Genomic DNA, 19,579 nt, shown 5'->3' with positions numbered 1-19,579 from the left:
AATAAAGAGCTAAAAGGCCAATAGTGAGGCAGGAGCAAGGATAGGCAGGGCTGGCAGACAGAAAGTGTAAATAGAATGAGAAACAAGAAGGAAGAAGGAGCAAGAGAACAAGGAGAGAAAGACATCAGGGCTCAACTACCCAGCTACACAGCAAACCATGGAGAAAGAAGTAAAGAAAGCTATACAAAATTAGAGAAAGATAAAAGTCCAGAAGTAAAAGGTAGTCAGGATAATTTAAGTTTAGAAAAGCTGGCAGAAAACAAGCCAAGCTAAGGCTGGCATTTATAACTAAGAATAACCTCTGTGTGTGATTTACTTGGGAACAGGGTGGTGGGTCCCCCCCCCCAAAGCCAAAAGAATAAAACCTCAAACTAAAGGCTGCTCCTCCAGAGATCCTGAGTTCAATTCCCAGCAACCACATGGTGGCTCACAACCATCTATAATGAAATGAGATCTGGTGCCCTCTTCTGGTGTGCTGGCATATATGCAGAAAGAACACTGTATACGAAAGAAAGAAAGAAAGAAAGAAAGAAAGAAAGAAAGAAAGAAAGAAAGAAAGAGAAAGAAACAAAGAAAGAAACAAAGAAAGAAGCAAAGAAAGAAACAAAGAAAGAAAGAAGCCTTTAAAAAAGAAATAGAGAATTACCCAGAGAGCCTTTGCACTCAGTAGCTGATCCAGCAGACACACAGTTGAGCTAGCGTCTATACCCTTCCTGAGTTATTACAACTAATACACTGTATTCATTCTTTCTTCTATTGCAGTGACAAACCCCCGGATGAAAGTAAGCTAAGAAAGGAGTGTGAAAAGAAAGGGCCTGGCTCACAGTTTGAGGGAGACAGTCCGCCATGGTGGGGACAGCAAGGCAGCAGGAGTGTCAGGCTGCTTACTGCCCACTTGGGAGTTGCAGTCAGGAAGCAGAGAGATAAATACTGGTGTTTAGATGCTTGCCTCCTTCCTTCCTTTCCAGTCTCTGTCTTAGCTAGGGTTACAATTGCTGTGATGAGACACCGTGACCAGAAGCAACTTGGGGAGAAAAGGTTTTATTTCACTCACAGTTCATCTAACAGTTCATCAAAAGCAGTGAGGGCAGGAACTCAAGTGGGGCAGGAACCTGGAGGTAGGAGCTGCTGCAGAGGCCATGGAAAGGTGCTGTTTAGTTTGTTCCCCACAGCTTTGCACAACCTGCTTCCTCAGAGAACCCAGGACCACGAGTCCAGGGGTAGCCCCACGCACAATGGGCTGAGCCCTTCCCCCATCAATTACTAATTAAGAACATGCCCTACAGGCTTGCTTATAGCCCAGCCTTCAGGAGACATTTTCTCAGTCATGGATCCCTCCTCTGTGATGACTCTAGCCGTGCCAAGTTGACATAAAACTAGCCAGCATGTGTACCGTTCCAGGATTCCAGCTCAGAGGATGGTGCCACCCACATTCAGGGTGTGCCTTCCCTTCTCAGTCAGTCCTCTGTGGGAACATCCTCATAGATAAAGCCCAGAGATGTGTTTCCTAGGTGATGCCAGACAAAGTCGCATCGACAATGAAGTGTTTTTTTTTTTTTTTTTTGTTGTTTTTTTTTTTTTTTCTTTTTCTTTTTCTTTTTTGGTACTGAAGATGAAACCCAGAGCCTTACACTTACTTGGCAGGGGCTCCACCACTGAGCTGTATGCACCCTCAGCCCAATTACAGAGTTTAAAGTCTGACCCGGAATGGAGGGCCTCCCCCAATGAGACTAAGTGTGAAACCTTCTTCCTCTTTTCCCAAGAGCACATTGTGTTTTCCTTGCTTTGTAAGCAGCTGATTGCCAGGAAATATTAGGAGAAATGTTTCTGCCACCACATCAGTGTCACCACAAACAATCCATGCTTATTGTGACCTACCTTTTTTTCTACCTTTCTTCCTTTTCTTTCTGTACTATGAATGGAATCCAGACTTTGAGCGTAACAGAAAAACACTTTACCCCTGAGCTATATGCTTAATTCTCTTCACTTAAAGGAAAAAAAGCTGAGTTTCCTATTATAAAACCAATAAACAATTTTCTCTCAACTACTTTTAAAAAATTATAACCCTGCCTCTTCAATCCCATCACTGGTAAGTTAGGCCTATTTTCTTCTTTTTTAAATTTATTTATTTTTATTTTATGTGCATTGAATAATAAAGCTGGTAACTGATGTACTAGGTTCTATATGCTGCGCTAGGGGACTGAACCCGTCATCACACGTGATTGTTCAGTTGCGCTCAACCACTGAGCTACACCCTTAATCCTTGATTACGTCAGTTACGCAACATCGACAGGCCTTCGTAAGCATCTTAACTAAATAGGTTGGTATTATTTGGAGGAGTGAGTAATTTAAAGCATTTCTCAAGGAATGCACGCTGCAACTCTGGGACAGCGAAAAGGTACTGGTGACTATTTTCCTCCCTACTGTTCAAAGTCTGTATACAAGAACGGCGGCACTCAAACTTCATACTAAATACGAAATCTTCATTATGCCTAATTTCGATGTTGATATCTGGGTATTTCCGACCAGGAACTGGGCTCCAAACTAGTTTCTACTTTTAGCTCAACAGCAGCAAATTTCCTTAAATATCTCTGTCAACTTTGCCCCGCCTACATAGCAGTACTGGGTTGGTCAGAATGCTCCCGGGGTTAGTTCGAGCCTTGAGAATTCCCGGAGTTGATTGGCGGGGCAAATCGGACCTCTTTTTGCTTTTCTGATTGGTTGCCTGTAGCCTTGGGGTGGGACCCGTGGGCGCAGCTCGTCCGGGTGGCAGTGAGCTCCCATTGGAAGATGAAGCCGGCATTTCCAGAGCTTGGTTCCGTCGCCTAGGTCGCGGGGGTCGGGCCTCCTCGCGCCCACCCTTTATTGTCCTTTCTATTGGTCAGATTTCTTGTCACTCAAGGAACTTCGAGGTCATTGGTTCAAGGGTTCCCAGAAGGCGACGGATGATTGGTTGGTTGCTGTCCCCGCCTCCAGCCAGTCGCCATTTTATTGAGCGCCGACTTCTTCCCGGCGACCGCGGCGGAGTAGCGGCTTCGGGACTGGCTTTGTGGAGGTGATCACCGCAGAGACAGGTGAGTGGCGGGCTGCAGGGGAGGGACGGCGGGGCTCGAGGCCCGGCTGGTGTCCTGAGTGTCAGCGGGCAGGACAGCGGAGAGCGGCCGCGGCGGCCTTCGGAAAGGGGCTGGGTCCACTGGGTTCCCCGCCTCCGTCGGGCCGGACGGCGCGGAGCGGATTGACTCCTGGCGGGCTCTGCGGCGTAGCGGTCCGCTGTCCCGAGGGAGCCAGCCTGGTGTCCCGGGCAGACAGAGCCCTCATCGGCCCCAGATTCACGGTGCGCGTGCCCGCCCCTGCGCGCGCTCACCTTGGCTACTGCTGTCGCTCGTGCCCTTGAGGTCTCACTATCATTGTCACTTGTGATCTTTCTCTGCGGACGTTTGGAAAAGGGCTCTAGAGTTGATGGATCTTACTCCAGAGGGGCCCCCTGCCCACCGTGCGTCCTAGGACCTCGGGCACCGGAGCGGGGGGATGAACCAAGGGAAACGAGCGGGACAACCATGAACACGCCGTGCGGTGGCAAGGAGAATCTGGCACTGGGCCTCCAGGGGACTGGAAGCAGGAGGTTCCTCCCTTTCCTCCGAATGAATGGCCCTTTGAGTTTCCTGGTCTAAGACACTTCTCACCCCCCACACCCCCTGGAAACATGAAAGGAATCTAGGAATTTTGAATGCGTCAAGGTACTGGACGGATTTTAGAGCATGACAGACCCGTGAATGAAGAAAGTAGTCATTCTTTCTTTGATCATTTGGCTCTCATATGTGTACAGAAGTGTGCTCACCCTCTCTCGTGGTGGAATGGAGTGGTGTTTACTTGGCCACAGTCCATGGTATTAAGCTTTTGTAGGAACTGTTGACTTTCAAAAGCGGGACTTCTGGAATTGGTCACTCTCCCCTCTGAGTCACTAGAATTTGGATGTATTTATTTATAGAGAGAGAGAGAGAGAGAGAGAGAGAGAGAGATTGAGAGAGATTGAGTGAGACTGAGAGAGACTCCAGTAAAGCTTTCCTTGGTGAACAATTTGTAAAGGCAAACCATGGTTTGTGGAACAAAGGAGATTATGGGGATTTGTTTTGTCTGGGCTTTGGGACTCAAGAACGTGTTTTTGAACAGTCATTGTTGAATAGAGTATACTGGGTGTACAAGTAGTTCTGCTTTTCAGTCTGAAATATCACTCCGTTCGAATAGGCAGATCTGTTAAGAGGAAGACGAACGTTCTGCAAAAACTCATCTGACGGCATTGCTTTGTCAGAAGACCCGCCGGGTATTCCACTACCTGCTGATGTTTAAGCTGTTCCAGTCAATGAATAATGACCTTCTAGGGAGTAATGATTGGAGGGGGCACAGGGAGGGGGTGGTCTGCTAATTAATTACCTTTTCCTCGACGTGGTTACAGTAGCTGTCTTTGGTTCATGAACATTCATGGACCTTTAGAGTCAGTCATTCATATTTGTATCTGTTCATAAATTCTAAGATGGTCAACTCCGCCAGGTGGTGATGGCCCACAACTTTAATCCCAGCGCTCGGGAGGCAGAGACAGGAGGATCTCTGTGAGTTTGAGGTCAGCCTGGTCTACATAGCAAGTTCCAGGACAGACTCCAAAGCTACAGAGAAACCCTGTCTCAAAAAATCAAACCAAACCAAACAAAAAACAAAAACAGATGGTCAACACTATTGAATGCTGGATGCTAAAGTATGCCCTACTTGATGTGTGTCCCCAATATTGGTATCTTCAACTCTGAAACTTCCTAGTTCTTCTCTCAGTATTGGTGTGGTCTGCCAGCCAAGGGCAGCTATAGTTTTTAGAGATATCGCTGTTTTACCCGCCTTAAGAGCTTTGCTTCATATTGTGGAGAACAGGGTGTCTTTCTCCCTAAATTTTCATTTCAGGTGGGCTTAGAAGAAAGTATAGTTATATGTTGTGGCATTTCTTCCATGCTCAAGATGACTGAAGGCTGCACATAGCATGGCATTGACTGTGCGTCTCACTTCCCACTTGGATGCTGCAATGGAAAATACAGTTTTCTGGCAAAGCATCAGAGGAGGGCTTAGTGTTGTCTCCTTTTGAAAACAAGACACACTTTTCCTTATTGGCCAAGCTGTACTTAACTTTTACTAGGAACCACTACTAATTGTGCCGTGTATTTTATGTATGCTGCTTTTATACACTTATCAATGAATATGTGTGTATATATGAGATATATATATCTCAGAAAATAACTGGTCAACTTGCTTTTCCTTTAGGTTACAGAATTCATCTACAATGGGGAATGTTTTTGAAAAACTGTTTAAAAGCCTATTTGGGAAGAAGGAAATGCGGATTCTCATGGTGGGCTTGGATGCAGCTGGCAAAACCACCATTTTGTACAAGTTGAAGCTGGGAGAGATTGTGACAACCATCCCTACCATAGGTACGTTCATGCCTGTGGCCTTTCCAGGTCATAGTTTAGCATGTTGTACTTTGATGTGTTGTTTTTTTCAAAAGTTTCATTTGCATATGTATGTATCATGTGTGTGTATGCATGTTCACATCAGGTGTCTTCTCTATCACTTTCCACCTTATTTTTTTTTTTTTTGAGACAGAGCCTCTTCACTGAAGCCAGAGCTTGCCATTTTGACAAGGCTGACTGGCTATTAAGCTTGAGGATCTTCCTGTATGACGTACACCCCCCACCCTCCGACAACATGGTTACAGACGTGCCATCAGGCCTATCTCTTTTTTGTTGTTGTTTTTTGAGACAGAGTTTCTCTGTGTAGTTCTGACTGTCCTTGAGCTCACTGTGTGGACCAGGCAGATCTTCCTATCTCTGCTTCCCAAATGCTGGGATTAAAGACATGTCCCACCAGCGCTGTGTTTTGTGGACTCTTTAGGAGATTTGCAAAAGCAGTTGTGACAACTTAATCTTCGCCTTGTGACTTGCCTACAAAACCAGATTCCCCAGGTTGTCATGTGCCTTTGCGCACTGTCTTTCTGGTGTGGCTGAGATGGCTCAACTTTGACCTGAGGCACTTGCTTCAGAGGTTGAAGCATTTGAAGAACGTTATAAATGGATAGAAATGTTCACACATGCAGTTTGAAAATGTTTTAGTTCAAGATGAAAACAGCTCTCCCCAGTTATAAAAACAATAAATAGGCTGGCACGTAGCTCAGCAGGCAAAGGCGCTTGCTGCCTGCCTGACCACCTGCTTTGGTTCCTGCACCTGATTTCGATTCCTGGAACTCCACAAAGTTGCCCTCTGATCTCCACATGGTCGTACACACACACACACACACACATACACAAGATAAAAATATATGCTTCTGTAAATTTTTATATGCAAAAATATATACAAGTTTTGAATAGTCTTTTAATATTCTGTTGAAGGATTTTGATGGGTATGTTTGTAAAATGAGTGCTGTTTTTTCAGTTTGCACTCAGCAGTGTTGAGATTTCCCTCTGGAATGTTCTCCTCCTCCTTTCTTTGCCCCTTCCCTTTTACCTAGAGAATGCTGCCAGCCTACTCTTTTGGTCTCAGTTTAAACATTCTTTCTCAGAGGCTCCTTTCCTTTTCCCTTGCTCTAAGTTTCCAAAGAGTACTTAGTAACACTTAAGATGTTTGTGGTTTATTGTTTGTTCACTCTCTTCTTCCTAACAGTGTAAGTAAGGAAGCATGCGTGACTTGTTCACTGTCCCCAGCGTTTAATAAAACGCCTGGCCATGTTAGGTGTCTGATAGTTCATTCATCTTTGGTGAATGAATTGCATACAGATGTGATAGTTTGTTGAACTAATGACCTCCAATGAATCACGCTTTGCCCTTGTGCCGCTTCCTTCATGGTGCTGAACTTGGCCACTTCCTTTAGCTAGGGAAACATCACCGGCATTGAAAGCTGCCTCCATGTTAAGGAAGCCAGTGCCTCTAGGGGATAAAAGACCACCTTGAAAGAGAGCAGTCTGACTTGCTGGCTCCCTAGGTAATAGAGCTAAAGAGAAGGCTGATGCCACCAATGAAGAGATGAACTGAGACCAAAAGAATGAGCTGGCCTTCACTAGATTAAAAGGGACAGCAGCAGGATGTTTTTGATAACTGGTTTAGTATTCCATTATATGGCTGTATTTTAAACTAATTCATTCATAGGTGGTTAGGTTATTTGCAGTTCTGTGTGTGTGTGTGTGTGTGTGTGTGTGTGTGTGTGTGTGTGTGCAAGCAAGCCTGCCTTTCAGAGTGTCAAGGCCAGGGTTTAGCCTTGGGTATCATTCTTCAGTCTTATCTACCCCTACCTCTCCACCCCTCACTCCTAATTTTGAGACAGAATCTCTCACTGGCAGGTGAGTTCCATGCTGGTTCATCAGCAAGCCCCAGGGACCCTCCTGTGTCTGTCTCTCTAGTTCTAGGATTACAAATCCTCTAGCCCACCCCATCCAATCCCTACCCCATTTTACCCCACCCCCACCTCACCTCATCCCACTCCTACCCTCACCCCCTTCCCACCTCCCCCATCCCCGCCCTCCTTCTGGGGATTGAATCTAGGCCCTTTATTTCCTAAGCTATTTTCCCAGCCCTTAGTGTGCTGGACTTGTTTGTTGTTGTTTAATCTTTTTAAGACACAGTCTTGCTATGTAGGTGACCTTAAACTGGCAGCCATTTTCTTGCTTCATCCTCTCAAATGCTAAAATTTCAGGCCTGTACTGCCATGGCAGTCTCACTTGTTTGTTTGTTTGTGATTATCTTTCACTTTTAAAAAACATTTATTTTTATTTTCTATTTTATATATGTGGGTATTTTGCCTGCATTTACATCTGTACACTACTTGTGGACCTGGTGCTTTTAGAGGTCAGAAGAGGGCATCCGATCCCTTGGAACTGGAGTTACAGACAGTTGTGAGCCACCATGTGGGTGCTGGGAATTAAACCCGGGCCCTCTGGAAGAGCAGCCAGTGCTCTAACCACTGAGCCATCTCTCCAGACCCTGCCTTACATATTTGCAAACATGTACTTCATTTCCTTGCGGTAAGCTCTGGAAGACAGCTTCACATGAGGGGTGAATATTTAATGTGCTCACCCAGGCTCCCAGCTCGTCTCCAAAGGCTGAGCCCCAGCAGTGACAGTGGAACCCTGCCATCTGACAGGAAGAAGACACTGACTGCTGCTAGGATTGTTTTATTGTAGGTGAATCAATCGGAATGTCTTCCTTTGCTCTGCTTTTTCTTTTGATTAGCTGGGTGGTGGACAGTGGGTGGTCAGAGTAGAGAGGTTTTGAGACACCAGGCACAATGAATGACAGAGTGTGAACTTTTTCCTTGTGACCTGTAACTCTTTGGTTTTCAAGCTGCTTTATAAATTAGCAGTGCTATCCAAATGTTAATTGGAGTTATCTTGAATTGTTGAACCAGTGAAAATCATAATGAAAAGTTTTTCTAACTTTCCTACTTAGGTTTCAATGTGGAGACTGTAGAATATAAAAACATCAGCTTCACAGTCTGGGATGTTGGTGGCCAAGACAAAATCAGACCTTTGTGGCGACATTACTTCCAGAACACTCAAGGTAAGGCTTGAAGTGTGCCTACTGAATGTGTCTTAAGATGGGAACCTGTGATGCCTGCTGGCACTACCTTATATGGGTAGCCAGCCATTCTGACCAGGGAAGTGACTTGTGACATTGTTCCTAGACATAACCCAGAAAAAGACCTGGGTTTTAACTCTTCTTAGTGCAGAAAGGTTGGAAAAGGTTAGCCTAATGGGTCTCATCTTTCAGTTAACTGAGGGATATGTCCTTAGATCAAGTGCCAATTTTTGAAGAATTTGAATTCAGTCAACTCCTTTAAATCTCCTGAGAATATCTGGAAATCACATCCATAGGGAAAGGGATGAATAGGGATGGCTGGAGCCCCATGATGGATCCTGTCATCTGTGTGGCCACAGTGCTTCCCTGATGGCCCTCCTGCTCCAGGTGTTTATGAGCAGGCATGGACACCCGTCTCAGATCTGCACCCTGCTCCCTTACCGGTGATCTCTGGGAAGTGGTTCTAATTCAGTTGTGTCCCCAGGGCTGTGTTTTCAGTAAACAGTGCCTTCCTGGGTCTTGTCAGTTGAAATAGACTGTTCACGTGGTTTTCACACCCTGGTTCCCAGGTCACCGTATGGCATCTACACATTAATCACTTTGGAGTCTACTTAGGATATAATTCGCTTTTGAAGATTCTGAAGCTGATGGAGTTTTTGTTGCATGTGTTTAACAGTAAAGACCTTAACATTTGCAGCCTTTAGGACCACACCCCAGGTTAGTTGTCCCTTTTTATCTTAATGCTATTCTTTTGCTGTCACACTTGACACGTAACTAAATTTATAGTTATTTTCCTAGCTTGTAGACTTTAGAATATGTTTCCTCAAAATAGGGTGGATTTTAAAAAAGTCTTTCTTCTTTTGAGACAAGATTATGGAACCCAGGATGGCTTTGAACTTAAAATACAGTTAGCCTTCACTATAGGACAAAATTGGCTGATTCAGCTAGGGAGGCTGCAGTGAGAAGATCCTGAGTTTTAAATGAGCCTGGACATTTAAACTGAGTATGTACAAGTGTGTGTCTTTATCCCCCCTCTCACGAGTATGTGTCTGTATAAACTTTATATATACGTACATATATATGCATGCATGTATGTATACATACACACAATATAACAACAACAAAATACATGGTTTTTTGAGACAGGCTCTGTGTGGCCCTGGCTGTCCAGAAACTCGCTTTGTAGACCAGGCTGGCCTTGAACTCAGAGATCCACCTGCCTCTGCTTCCTGAGACTAAAGGCCTGGCCACCACTGCCTGACCCTGGCTTGTTCATTAATTAATGAACATTTAGGTTGCTTTCCCTTTTTTGCTTTCATGAATAGTGCTGCTGTGAACATTCTTCTGCAGGTATTGGAGTTCCTCTGGCCTCTGCATCCTGAGTGCTGGAATTATGGTGTGTGTGTCCTTATTTCAATTATCTTGATTTACCTGTGAGCAGAATGATTGGGGGAAAGGTTTCTCTGTTGTTGTTTTGCACTGTATTCTGTTATTGTTGTCATATTGTTTGTGTGTATGTATATATACATATATATAAAGCTTAAACATACACACCCACTCTTTTGGGGATATAAACTACTTCTAAGCTTATAGGTCGTTGGTATTAAATACATTCATAATGTTGCACCATCAAAATCATTGCCTGTTTTCAAAACCTACCTCATCTTGTAAAACTGAAATCCAGCACCCATGAAACACTGGCCTCTCCCACCTTGAGCCTCCTGCAGCTTCTGGGTTTTCATACTTTGATGCCAAGTGTGCTCACATGATGTCAACCTAACTTCCCCAAATAAAACTCCTATCAACCTTTACCACGTAATCCTAGTGTACTTTGAATGATGTTGAGTACTCTGTTTTGTTAGGAGTTGCAAAATGGTAGTTTCTTTAAATTGTGTTATTCCTTCTGAGAGGGCCCGCCTACTGCAGACTGGCCTTGAACTCTTTTTTTTTTTTAAAGATTTATTTATTATGTATACAACACTCCTCCCTTGTATGCTTGCATGCCAGAAGAGGGCACCAGACCCCATTACAGATGGTTGTGAGCCACCATGTGGTTGCTGGGAATTGAACTCAGGACCTCTGGAAGAGCAGTCACTGCTCTTAACCTCTGAGCCATCTCTCCAGCCCCTGGCCTTGAACTCTATTGTTGTCTTTGTGTTGTTGGGGGTTGACCAGGGCCTTTTGCAAGGACATCAAGTCACTCCCCAGACCCCTTGTTACTCCTTCTCTATTTGTCTGCTGAAATCCTTTTAAATAAGGAATTTTCTGAAGTACATTCTATACAAGGAAGTCAGGAAAAATGCTTGAGTCTTTATTTCCAGAGAAACCACACCATTCCGGTGCTGAAGTCTAGACTTTCACATTATGATTTAGGCCTTGCAAATAGGATGCAGTTTTGATGCTCACTGAAGTGGGTATTTATCTTGGACTGGCGCTTGGCAGCTTGGCCACTTTGCACCTTCTCTTCTGTAATAAACTAGTCCAGCTGGGTTTGAACCACAGCTGCTAAGAAATCTTAGGAAATTCGGGTAATTTCTTCAATCTCCATTCCCTCATGTTAAAAAGAGTATAATGCCTTTTGCCTAAATCCTGGGGCTAAAATGAGAATAATTTTGTAAAGTGCTCAGTTGTGTGGCTGAGAGGCCGCAGCCCTCAGAAGCAGGAGTGTTCTCTGGCCACACTTCTTCCTCCCTATTTAGTTTTCACATTTCAGTGTCAAACCGAGGTGCATTTTGTCTTCAGTTTTCTGTTTGTAACAAGCCTAATTTTATAGAATTTCAGTAACTCTTGCTTTGGTGGAGGAAGTAGCTGTGTTCTGGGAGTGAAGGGTGGTAGTTTGGGCTTCTGAAATAGCAAGAAGGAGCTTTGTGAAGAATGGACTTGCCATCTCTGGCTGGGCCACGTCTCATCTGTGACGAGTCTTGGATGCTGCCCCTATTTTGTCTGCCAACTTCCCAAAGGTCAGGCTGCCTTTTAATTTAAATTTTCTTCATCAGTCTGTTAAGGTCATAACAGACCTTAATGAATGCTTATAATTCTCTATTAAGACATCAAAAACTGAGCCTGGAGGTACAGGCCTAAAATCACGGCTACTCAGAATGTCAAGGGAGGATCACAAATTCAGGGTCTGCCTGGGCTGCAGAATAAATTCAAGACTAGCCTTGTCAGCTTTGTGAGATGTTTCAAAATAAAAACCCTGAGGATAAAGCTCAGGGCTAGAACGCTTTCTCAGCCCCATGAGCCCTATATAGACTAGAATTTAAACTGTCTGATTTCCTGATAACTGTAGTGTTTATAAAATAGATCATTACTTCTAATGTGGATTTTTCTCCTTGTTCTGTGGGTTATTTTTTTTTTGTTGGAGGTGGCAGATTGAGACAGGGTTTCTCTGTGTAGCCGTGGCTGTAGACCAGGCTGGCCTTGAGCTCAGAGATCCACCTGCCTCTGCCTCCCAAGTGCTGGGCCTAAGATTGTGAGCCACTACACTCACATTGGTTCTTCCATTATTGAATGGTAGTACACCTGTATCAAAAAAAAAAAAAAAGAAGAAAAAGAGGAAAGGATACAAAGAAAAAAGTTTCATTTCTCAGTTTACCTCCTACACACAAACACCTTTATTTTTTGTGTCTACACATACCTTTTCTACAAGTGTAGATAATATAATAAATGTAATACATATATTCCCCCTACCTTCCCCCTTTCCTAGAGAGGTGAGGAGCAAGGCTGAGATCAAACCTAGAACCTTGCATATCCCAGGCAAGTGCTCTACCGCAGGGTGTTGCTGTGAGGTCAGGCTTGCCTGGAACACATGTTTCTCCAGCTACGTAGGGCTCCTTAACAAGCTCTTGTATCGGCGTACCTTTTCTCTTTGTAAGTGTAGTCACACTGATGGTAGCTTCTTAGATCAGGACCTAGAACAAAACAGTCTGATGTAATTCTACTTTATTTTTAAGAGAAGAAGTATGTATTTTGGTTCTTGATTTTAGAGGACTGCTTGGGTCTCAGGTACATGGGCAACATCATGTTGTTGGGAGTATTCAGTAAAGGACGTGTTTTTATGACATTTGGCTCTTTGAGGGGTCCACCACCCAGCTCCCAAATAAATCACACACACAGAGGTTTGTTCTTACCTATAAATGCTTGACCTTAGCTTGGCTTGTTTCTTGCCAGGTTTTCCTAGCCTAAATTATCCCGACTGCCTTTGCCTCTTTTTCGATTTCTCTATAGCTCCTTTACTTCTTTCTCCTTGACTTGCTGAGTGGCTGGCCCCTGGTGTTCTCCTTCTTCTCGGGTCTCCTCCTGTTTATACTCTGCCTGCTAGCCCTGCCTATCCTTGCTTCTGCCTCGCTATTGGCCATTCATCTTTTAATTAGGACCATCAGGTGTTTTAGACAGCACAGTAACACAGCTTCACAGAGTTAAACAAACGCAGCATAAACAAAGTCCCACACCTGAAAACAGCATTCCCCAACAAGGACATAAAGTTATCCTTGAGTTAGGACTAGCAGAGCGCTAGCAGTCATTTCTGCTCTGTGGGGTTTGCATTGGCAGCTAAGGATCTGCTTGAATTTCCACATCGGCTAGAGTACTTAGAATTGGAGTTCAGAATTGCAAGTAGCATCCCAGACCTATGTGGGTGGGGGCCTGAGTGTTTTCCTTCCTAATCTGGTGATATAGCAGATAGAACTTTGACTCACATGAAGACTCTAAGTATGTCAGAAATCCTGAGAGCGCTTGTCTTCTGGGTAGGCTGCCTGGAGAGCCTGGGACACATGGAGGCCTGGGCGGAGGGTCAGGCCTAGTTCTCCCCCTTGGACTGTTGTGAAACCTCAGTGTCATCTGACCCTGCTTCCGTTTCCCTACCAGAGTCTCCTCCTGCAGAGCCCCCACGAGCTGGGCCTTAAGCTGGGGACCTCTAGCAGAGTTCTCTGAGGCTCCCTTTCTCTGCAGTCCTCTGCCTCTGTCCTGGGGACTTCTTGTGATTTCTTCCTGCTCGTCTTCTGGCTCCTCGTGGAGGCCTCCAGAGCTCCCTGACTCAACGCCATGGCCCTTCTGATGTCAAAGACAGCTGTCAGTCTCTCGCCAAGTGTTTTCTTCCGGGAGTTTCCCTGCCTATATCACTTGGCCAGTGTCCGATGCCTTGTCCCGCTAGCTCTTTGAGACCTCCGTGGGCCGGGGACTGAAGAGTGTTAGGGTCCGACTCTAGCAGAGTAATATTCCAGGGACCATCTGATCGATGCCCAGAAATCAGCTTGTCATCGCCCACACCCCAGAAATGGAGTAGCTGTCACTACTGGGAGTTCAGCCGAGGATCACGCAAGTTCTTTTGGCAGCTGCTTCTCATTTCTGTCTCAGAGGCCTTGCTGTCAGCCAACTGCCAACTTGCTACTGTTGTCCCGTGGAATACTGACAGGACTCTTCCCCAGTCTCTGCTCACCCCTGCACATTCTTCCTGCCTTACTGCTTCCTTCAGCAATGTGGCAAATCTGTACAGGGGTCAGCTGTTCCCTAGGTGTGGTGTGGTAGCTCGTGGTGCCTCCTTCAGCCTGCCTGGGTTTCTCACCTGCTGGGACTTCTCTACTGATCTATGGGTGTGCCAAGGCTCTGACAACCATGACCCAGAGCTGGGCTGCACTTCACAGTATAAGATTCCCTCACTTCTGTCATCGGCTATGGTAGGATTGGGGTCCCCCAGCCGCCCTGACTTCCTGCTGGATGGTTACAGTCTGGCAGTTTTCACCCCACAGGCAGGTCTGATAGCTTGTGAGGATGAATCCCAGAACTCTTGGCATAGAACTGTCCTTACAATCAGTGTGAGTGCAGCAAAAAAAGTTAGTGCTCAGCCAGCGGGAAGACCCAGAGGGTGCCTGCCAGCCACAGCTCCTGTTGGCCGCTGCCCCCAAGTTCCAGGAGCGGCACCTGATTCTGCTAGTGCATGGATGTAAGACGGTGAACAGAAGTGCCACCAGGGAAGTTTCCCTGAGCTCTTGTGCACCTTGTTTTTATTGGACTTCGTTACAGGCACATGGAGCGAATCACTTGGCCGTGTGAGTCAAACCCCAGCTGCCCTCCCTTCCCCAGGGGCAGTTTCAGTAGTATAAACTAGCAGAGGTGGACTCCCGCTCCCACTGAAGTGCTGGCCACAAAAGAGCAACCAATGCTTTACCATAGGTGTCCATAAGAATCTCGACATTCTCAGAAAGGTGACCTACAAATGTTGAGCATTTCACAGCTTTTAGGTTCTTCTTGGGTATGTATAGAAGGACAAACAATTGCCCCTTTTTTTCCATGGGGGGACAAAAGGTTTCATATGGCTTGGAATGTCCAACAGCATCCAACACTGTTCACCTGGGAGTTGCCAGGCCGACTGCTCGTTTTTCTGTTAACCGTCCCTTCCTTCAGTCCTTTGTGCCCCCAAGGCCTCACACCTGCTTCCTGAAGAACCCAGTCCAAGACAGCAGACCTGCTCCCAGGCCTTCAGTTAAGGCTCTGTTTTAGGGCAACATCCTCAGATGCTGTTCATGTATAAACCGTGTTCTTCCAAAACCCTTTCCCCTCTGAGGTGGAAAGCAGGTGACTAGTAACTAAGCCTAACTTTTCTTTGTTCCCTCTGGTTAGTCTGATAAGGATCCTTCTGAACGAGATAGGAGAGACGAATGTGGAAGCTTCCCAACTGTGGAGATTATAAAGACTCTCCAAAAGGAGTAATGGGGGGAGACAGGGTCAGCTCAGCCTGACCTTGACCTTGTGTGCGATTTTCTGCCTCAGCACCTCCCTCAGTGCTAGGATCCCAGGCATGCACTGTGCTCCTGCTGCCGCTGCCTCCAGCAGAGCCTTGCCGGGAGCAGGGAGCAGCTGTGTGGATAGAGGAACAGCGGCTCTTTCCGGGTTCATGTTACTAACATGCTTGGGATTTCTTTTCAGGTCTGATTTTCGTGGTTGACAGTAATGACAGAGAGCGGGTCAACGAGGCCCGGGAAGAACTAACCAGAATGTTAGCAGAAGATGAGCTCCGAGATGCAGTTTTATTGGTGTTTGTAAACAAGCAGGTATGCAGTTGTTAGCTTTCCGAACACTGAGGCTGAAATTTACTGGCAGGTGGCTCATTTAAATGTATAGATATCTAAATTAGATGTCCGCCTCCTCCTCACCAGTCCCAACCACCGCCTCTCCTCCAGCTCCTTTTTATAACGTCTCATAGTCACTCTGAAAATACTAATGGGGCACCCGCTAAGTTCCCAGCTTTGCTGCGGGTACTTAGCAATGAACACGACACAAGGCCCTGCATTTGTGTTTGCTCTGAAGTGGGAGGAGAGGCAGTGAATAAAGACTCAGTATGTCTGGAAGTCAGTGTTGTGAGGGGTGCAGAGGGGCTGTGGGAAGTGCCGGGAGTGACTCTTAGGTCTGAGCCAGGACGGAAGGGAGCCACAGGTTCCAGAAGCAAAATGTGGGGGTGGGGGGGGGCAGAGGGCAGCTTGGGGAGGAAGAGGCTCATCTAGAAAGGGAAGGCCATGAAATGGGGGAGGAAGGCAGGTGCAGAGCTGCTCAACCTCTGGGTCTGAGCAGAACCGAATGCCAGGGCTGTGCGTCCCCTTCTGCTTTCCCCATGCAGCTGAGGTCGTGCTGGAAGGACAGTGCCGTCACTTGAGACTGGTCAGCCCCACTCTAGACATGACCTCCTGAGGGGGATGCCTCATGGGTCACTCACCTGCACCCTGTCGTGCTCATAGGGTGCTAGGCAGCTTCACTCTGGACACAGCAGGCTTTAAGCAAGAAAATAGTGGCTTTGTTTTTAATGATTAAAAACCGAACCCGTCCAAGGTAGAAATTTGAAAAGCAATTTAGAATGTCAAGTAGAACACCTTCCTTGTGTGCATGTGGACTGTGAAGAGTCCCTGGGACTGTGTGGCTGGGAGTGGGGACAGCGCTCTCACACTGAGACTTAGACAGCTCCTAAAAAAAGCAGTATTCCATTAAAAGAAAGCCAGCATTACCTTCTGGATGCTACCTTCCGTTCCTCTCACTTTGATTGTCGGATAAAACAGTCAATTTTTTTTTATGTCTTTCTAGAGAGAAAACTTTCTATGTCTATATAAACAATTATGTGATTATATTTCTATTTAAATTCCAGAGGTTATGGTATCACTGTTTTGTAACCTGTATTTTCGCTTAGCATACACTTGACATTCTTTCATATCAGTACATCTAGATCTTCCTTTGAGGCTAATCTAGTCCAGCTAGTTTTAGCTTACTGCGTGGGTAACCCAGGTATGGGTCAGAGAAAAGAGAAAGCTTTCTGCCTTACTTTCTAGTTAAAAGAAACATGATATATAATTAATACCCTGAGTAAATAACTTTTGTAAAATGGTCACACATAGGGATGCTATGATAAAAAGATGAAGTAAGCCAGTTAGAGGCCCCAGAGCCTGGCAGGCCATGGTGGCAGCTTTGGCTCTTCTCTGGGAGAGGGGACACTCTGGTGTGGCTTTGATAGGAGGGTGTGATCTGACTAGGCATTAGGGGCAGGCACGGAAGCAGGATGAGCCATGAAGAGCTTGTTTCCATTATCCGGGTGAGGAACTATGGTGGCATCAGATCAAGGTGGTGGCAGAAAGGCCGGGAGAGGTGGTCAGATTCTGAACCAGTTGGGATTTCCTGTTGTGTGGACTAAGAAAGAAAAAGTGAAGGTTTTGGGCCTGAGTAACTGAAATAGGGATGGTGGGTCGGGTATGTTTTAGAGTAAAGTCCTGTTGTGTCACATGGATACAGTTGGTAAACTGCCTGCTTGTTTCCTTTAAGGACCTTCCTAATGCCATGAATGCAGCGGAGATCACAGACAAGCTCGGCCTACATTCCCTTCGCCAGAGAAACTGGTACATTCAGGCTACGTGTGCCACCAGCGGAGATGGGCTCTACGAAGGCCTGGACTGGCTCTCCAACCAGCTCAAAAACCAGAAGTGATCAGAAGCAGCCCATTCCCCGTGCATTGTGGCAAAGCCAGCTGGCCTTTCCTGTGTGCATGTGAGCGTGTGAGGAGCCCACGGGGCTGTGCAGCTGGGAGTGGGGGCGGCTTTCTCACACCGTGCCTTATACACGCTATAGGAAAACCAGTATTCCATTTCAAGAAAACCAGTGTTACATTTTGAATGCTACCTTCCATTTCACTAGCTTCGATGGTCATTTTTGCTGAGGCCTCCCCTGGGTGTGATAGCTGGAGCATCTCCAGGCTGGAAAAGAAGAGAGCTGGAGCCAGACAGGTCCTATTGTTGCAATCCTGGGTCTGGCATCTCCACACACCGGAATCCTGTTGGATTTCAGTGTCCTTTTGTGAAAAGAAAGGAAAGAACTGTCATTTTTCCCCATCGTGCCAAAGCTAGCAGCTCACTTGTATGCTTTAAAGCGATAGCAAGAGGAGATCTGTGATTACCACAGGTGTGAAGAGGCTCCAGGGGGGACCGCTTCCCAAGTTCTGTTAGTTCAGCCCAACTTGGTTAGCTTGTTTTAGTCCAAGGAATTTGTGACCTTTTTCATTAGAGTATCAAGACTGTAACACTAGAGAAGTTTCCAGCCTGTCCCTTACTTGCCAAATGGAGACCCTATGGGCTTGTGGCCCAGCAGGAGGCCAGGACTCTTCCCCCAAGCCACATGGTCCACAGTGGAGCGCAGGTTGGCTGGAGGAAGTGAAGGGAGGTGGCTCTTGTGTTCTGGCATCACTGTCTTGGCCCTCAAGGCTGCTGCTCCCACTTCCTGCTCTGTGCTGAATGTTCTTCGCACGAAGCGGTTACTCCTGGGTGGAGTCGTCCCTTTGTCCAGTTGTCTGCTGTAGGCCTTTGGTTAGTATCTGTTTGCTGAACTGCACACTCATGAGTTCTGAGTTTGTGAGACAGTCATGAGGTTAATATAGGGGATGAAGCTCCCAGTGACCCCTTGTACTCCCTGGGTTGGTGCTAAACTTTGCTCTGAGAAGCATCTTTTACCTGGACTGCTCTGGTGGCATGGACTCCCTCTTCAATGGCAGTAGTGGTCCAAGAGCTGTTTGGGAATGTGTGCTGTGTTGTCTTGCAGGTAGTGATAGATAGGAAGGTCCGGAGAGGGGCTGGGTTCAGCTCCAAGCCCTCTGGCCATACAACTCTTGGCCACATTTTACCTAAGCCCTTCTGCTTAACCTTTTAAAACCCCTTTCAAAAAAATCTTGATTCCTATTTTAGGAAGGGGAACACAAGTTTAATTTCAAGGAACATGATAAATCTGCTCATTGGTAACAAAGTTATACTAGGAAAAATTCCATGCCATTGTGAATGTGGGCTGTGATGAGTCTTTAACCTTCCTCTTAAAGAATGTTCATTGCAATACTGGCGACTGAGTCCAGATGGGATTTTTGACACAGAGGAATTCCTACAAAATGTTGAAATTGTACACCTCCCATTGGCAGGGAGTCGCTTGCCCTTTGTAATTATGCTTAGTGTGCCTGGCCTGGTGCTAGGCCGCAGTAACCGTGGTGATTGGTTAGACAATAAAGAACTTACTTGGGAAGGAGGAGACACAGCGATGTACTCCTGATGTGTGAACTGAGTCCCGTCTCTCTCCTCTTATTTCTGACTTTCTCCTACACACAGGACACACCAGGAGGTGCGGCCCCACCCTCCGACCCCTGGCTACCCCCTCTCTGGTACCGCATATCATGTCTCACATGGCTTTGGAACTGAGGTGTCACGAGTAGGGGGCTTCACTCTGGTGGCTCTGGATAGAGGCCTGGGCTTTGAAAGCCACTTTAGCGTCCATCTTGCCTCGTTCTCCAGCCACTCGCTGTTAGCCTTGGTGCCCATCTGTGAACTCGGATACCAGTTCTGGCTCGGAGGGGCTAGGACTAAAGGATACAGGCTTCTGAATGCCTTGCTCTGCTCCTTCCCCAGGTAGCATGGCGTCAGACTAAGGACAGCAGCACTGCCCCCAACTGGCCAGCATTACTAACAGCATGG

General features: G+C 46.3%; 2 protein-coding genes across 2 annotated transcripts in view; one reads left to right on the top strand and one right to left on the bottom strand.

Moving 5' to 3' along the window:
* The window catches only part of Nsf (N-ethylmaleimide sensitive factor, vesicle fusing ATPase), a 594,435-nt gene that overhangs the window by 141,500 nt on the left and 433,356 nt on the right, over positions 1–19,579 (bottom strand). The window lies entirely within an intron of this gene.
* Positions 2,957–19,172, top strand: LOC126487547 (ADP-ribosylation factor 2). Its single transcript, XM_050120429.1, has 5 exons — positions 2,957–3,074; positions 5,302–5,468; positions 8,472–8,582; positions 15,525–15,649; positions 17,400–19,172. The coding sequence occupies exons 2-5, from the start codon at positions 5,321–5,323 to the stop codon at positions 17,559–17,561; spliced, it is 546 nt and encodes a 181-aa protein (XP_049976386.1). The 5' UTR covers positions 2,957–3,074; positions 5,302–5,320; the 3' UTR covers positions 17,562–19,172.

The sequence above is a fragment of the Alexandromys fortis genome, unplaced genomic scaffold (assembly GCF_014885135.2).
Source record: "Alexandromys fortis isolate MF-2015 unplaced genomic scaffold, M_Fortis_MF-2015_v1.1 scaffold_174, whole genome shotgun sequence".
Lineage (NCBI taxonomy): Eukaryota > Metazoa > Chordata > Mammalia > Rodentia > Cricetidae > Alexandromys > Alexandromys fortis.
The sequence above is the reverse complement of the archived record's forward strand: the minus strand, read 5'-3'. Positions and strand labels throughout refer to the sequence as shown.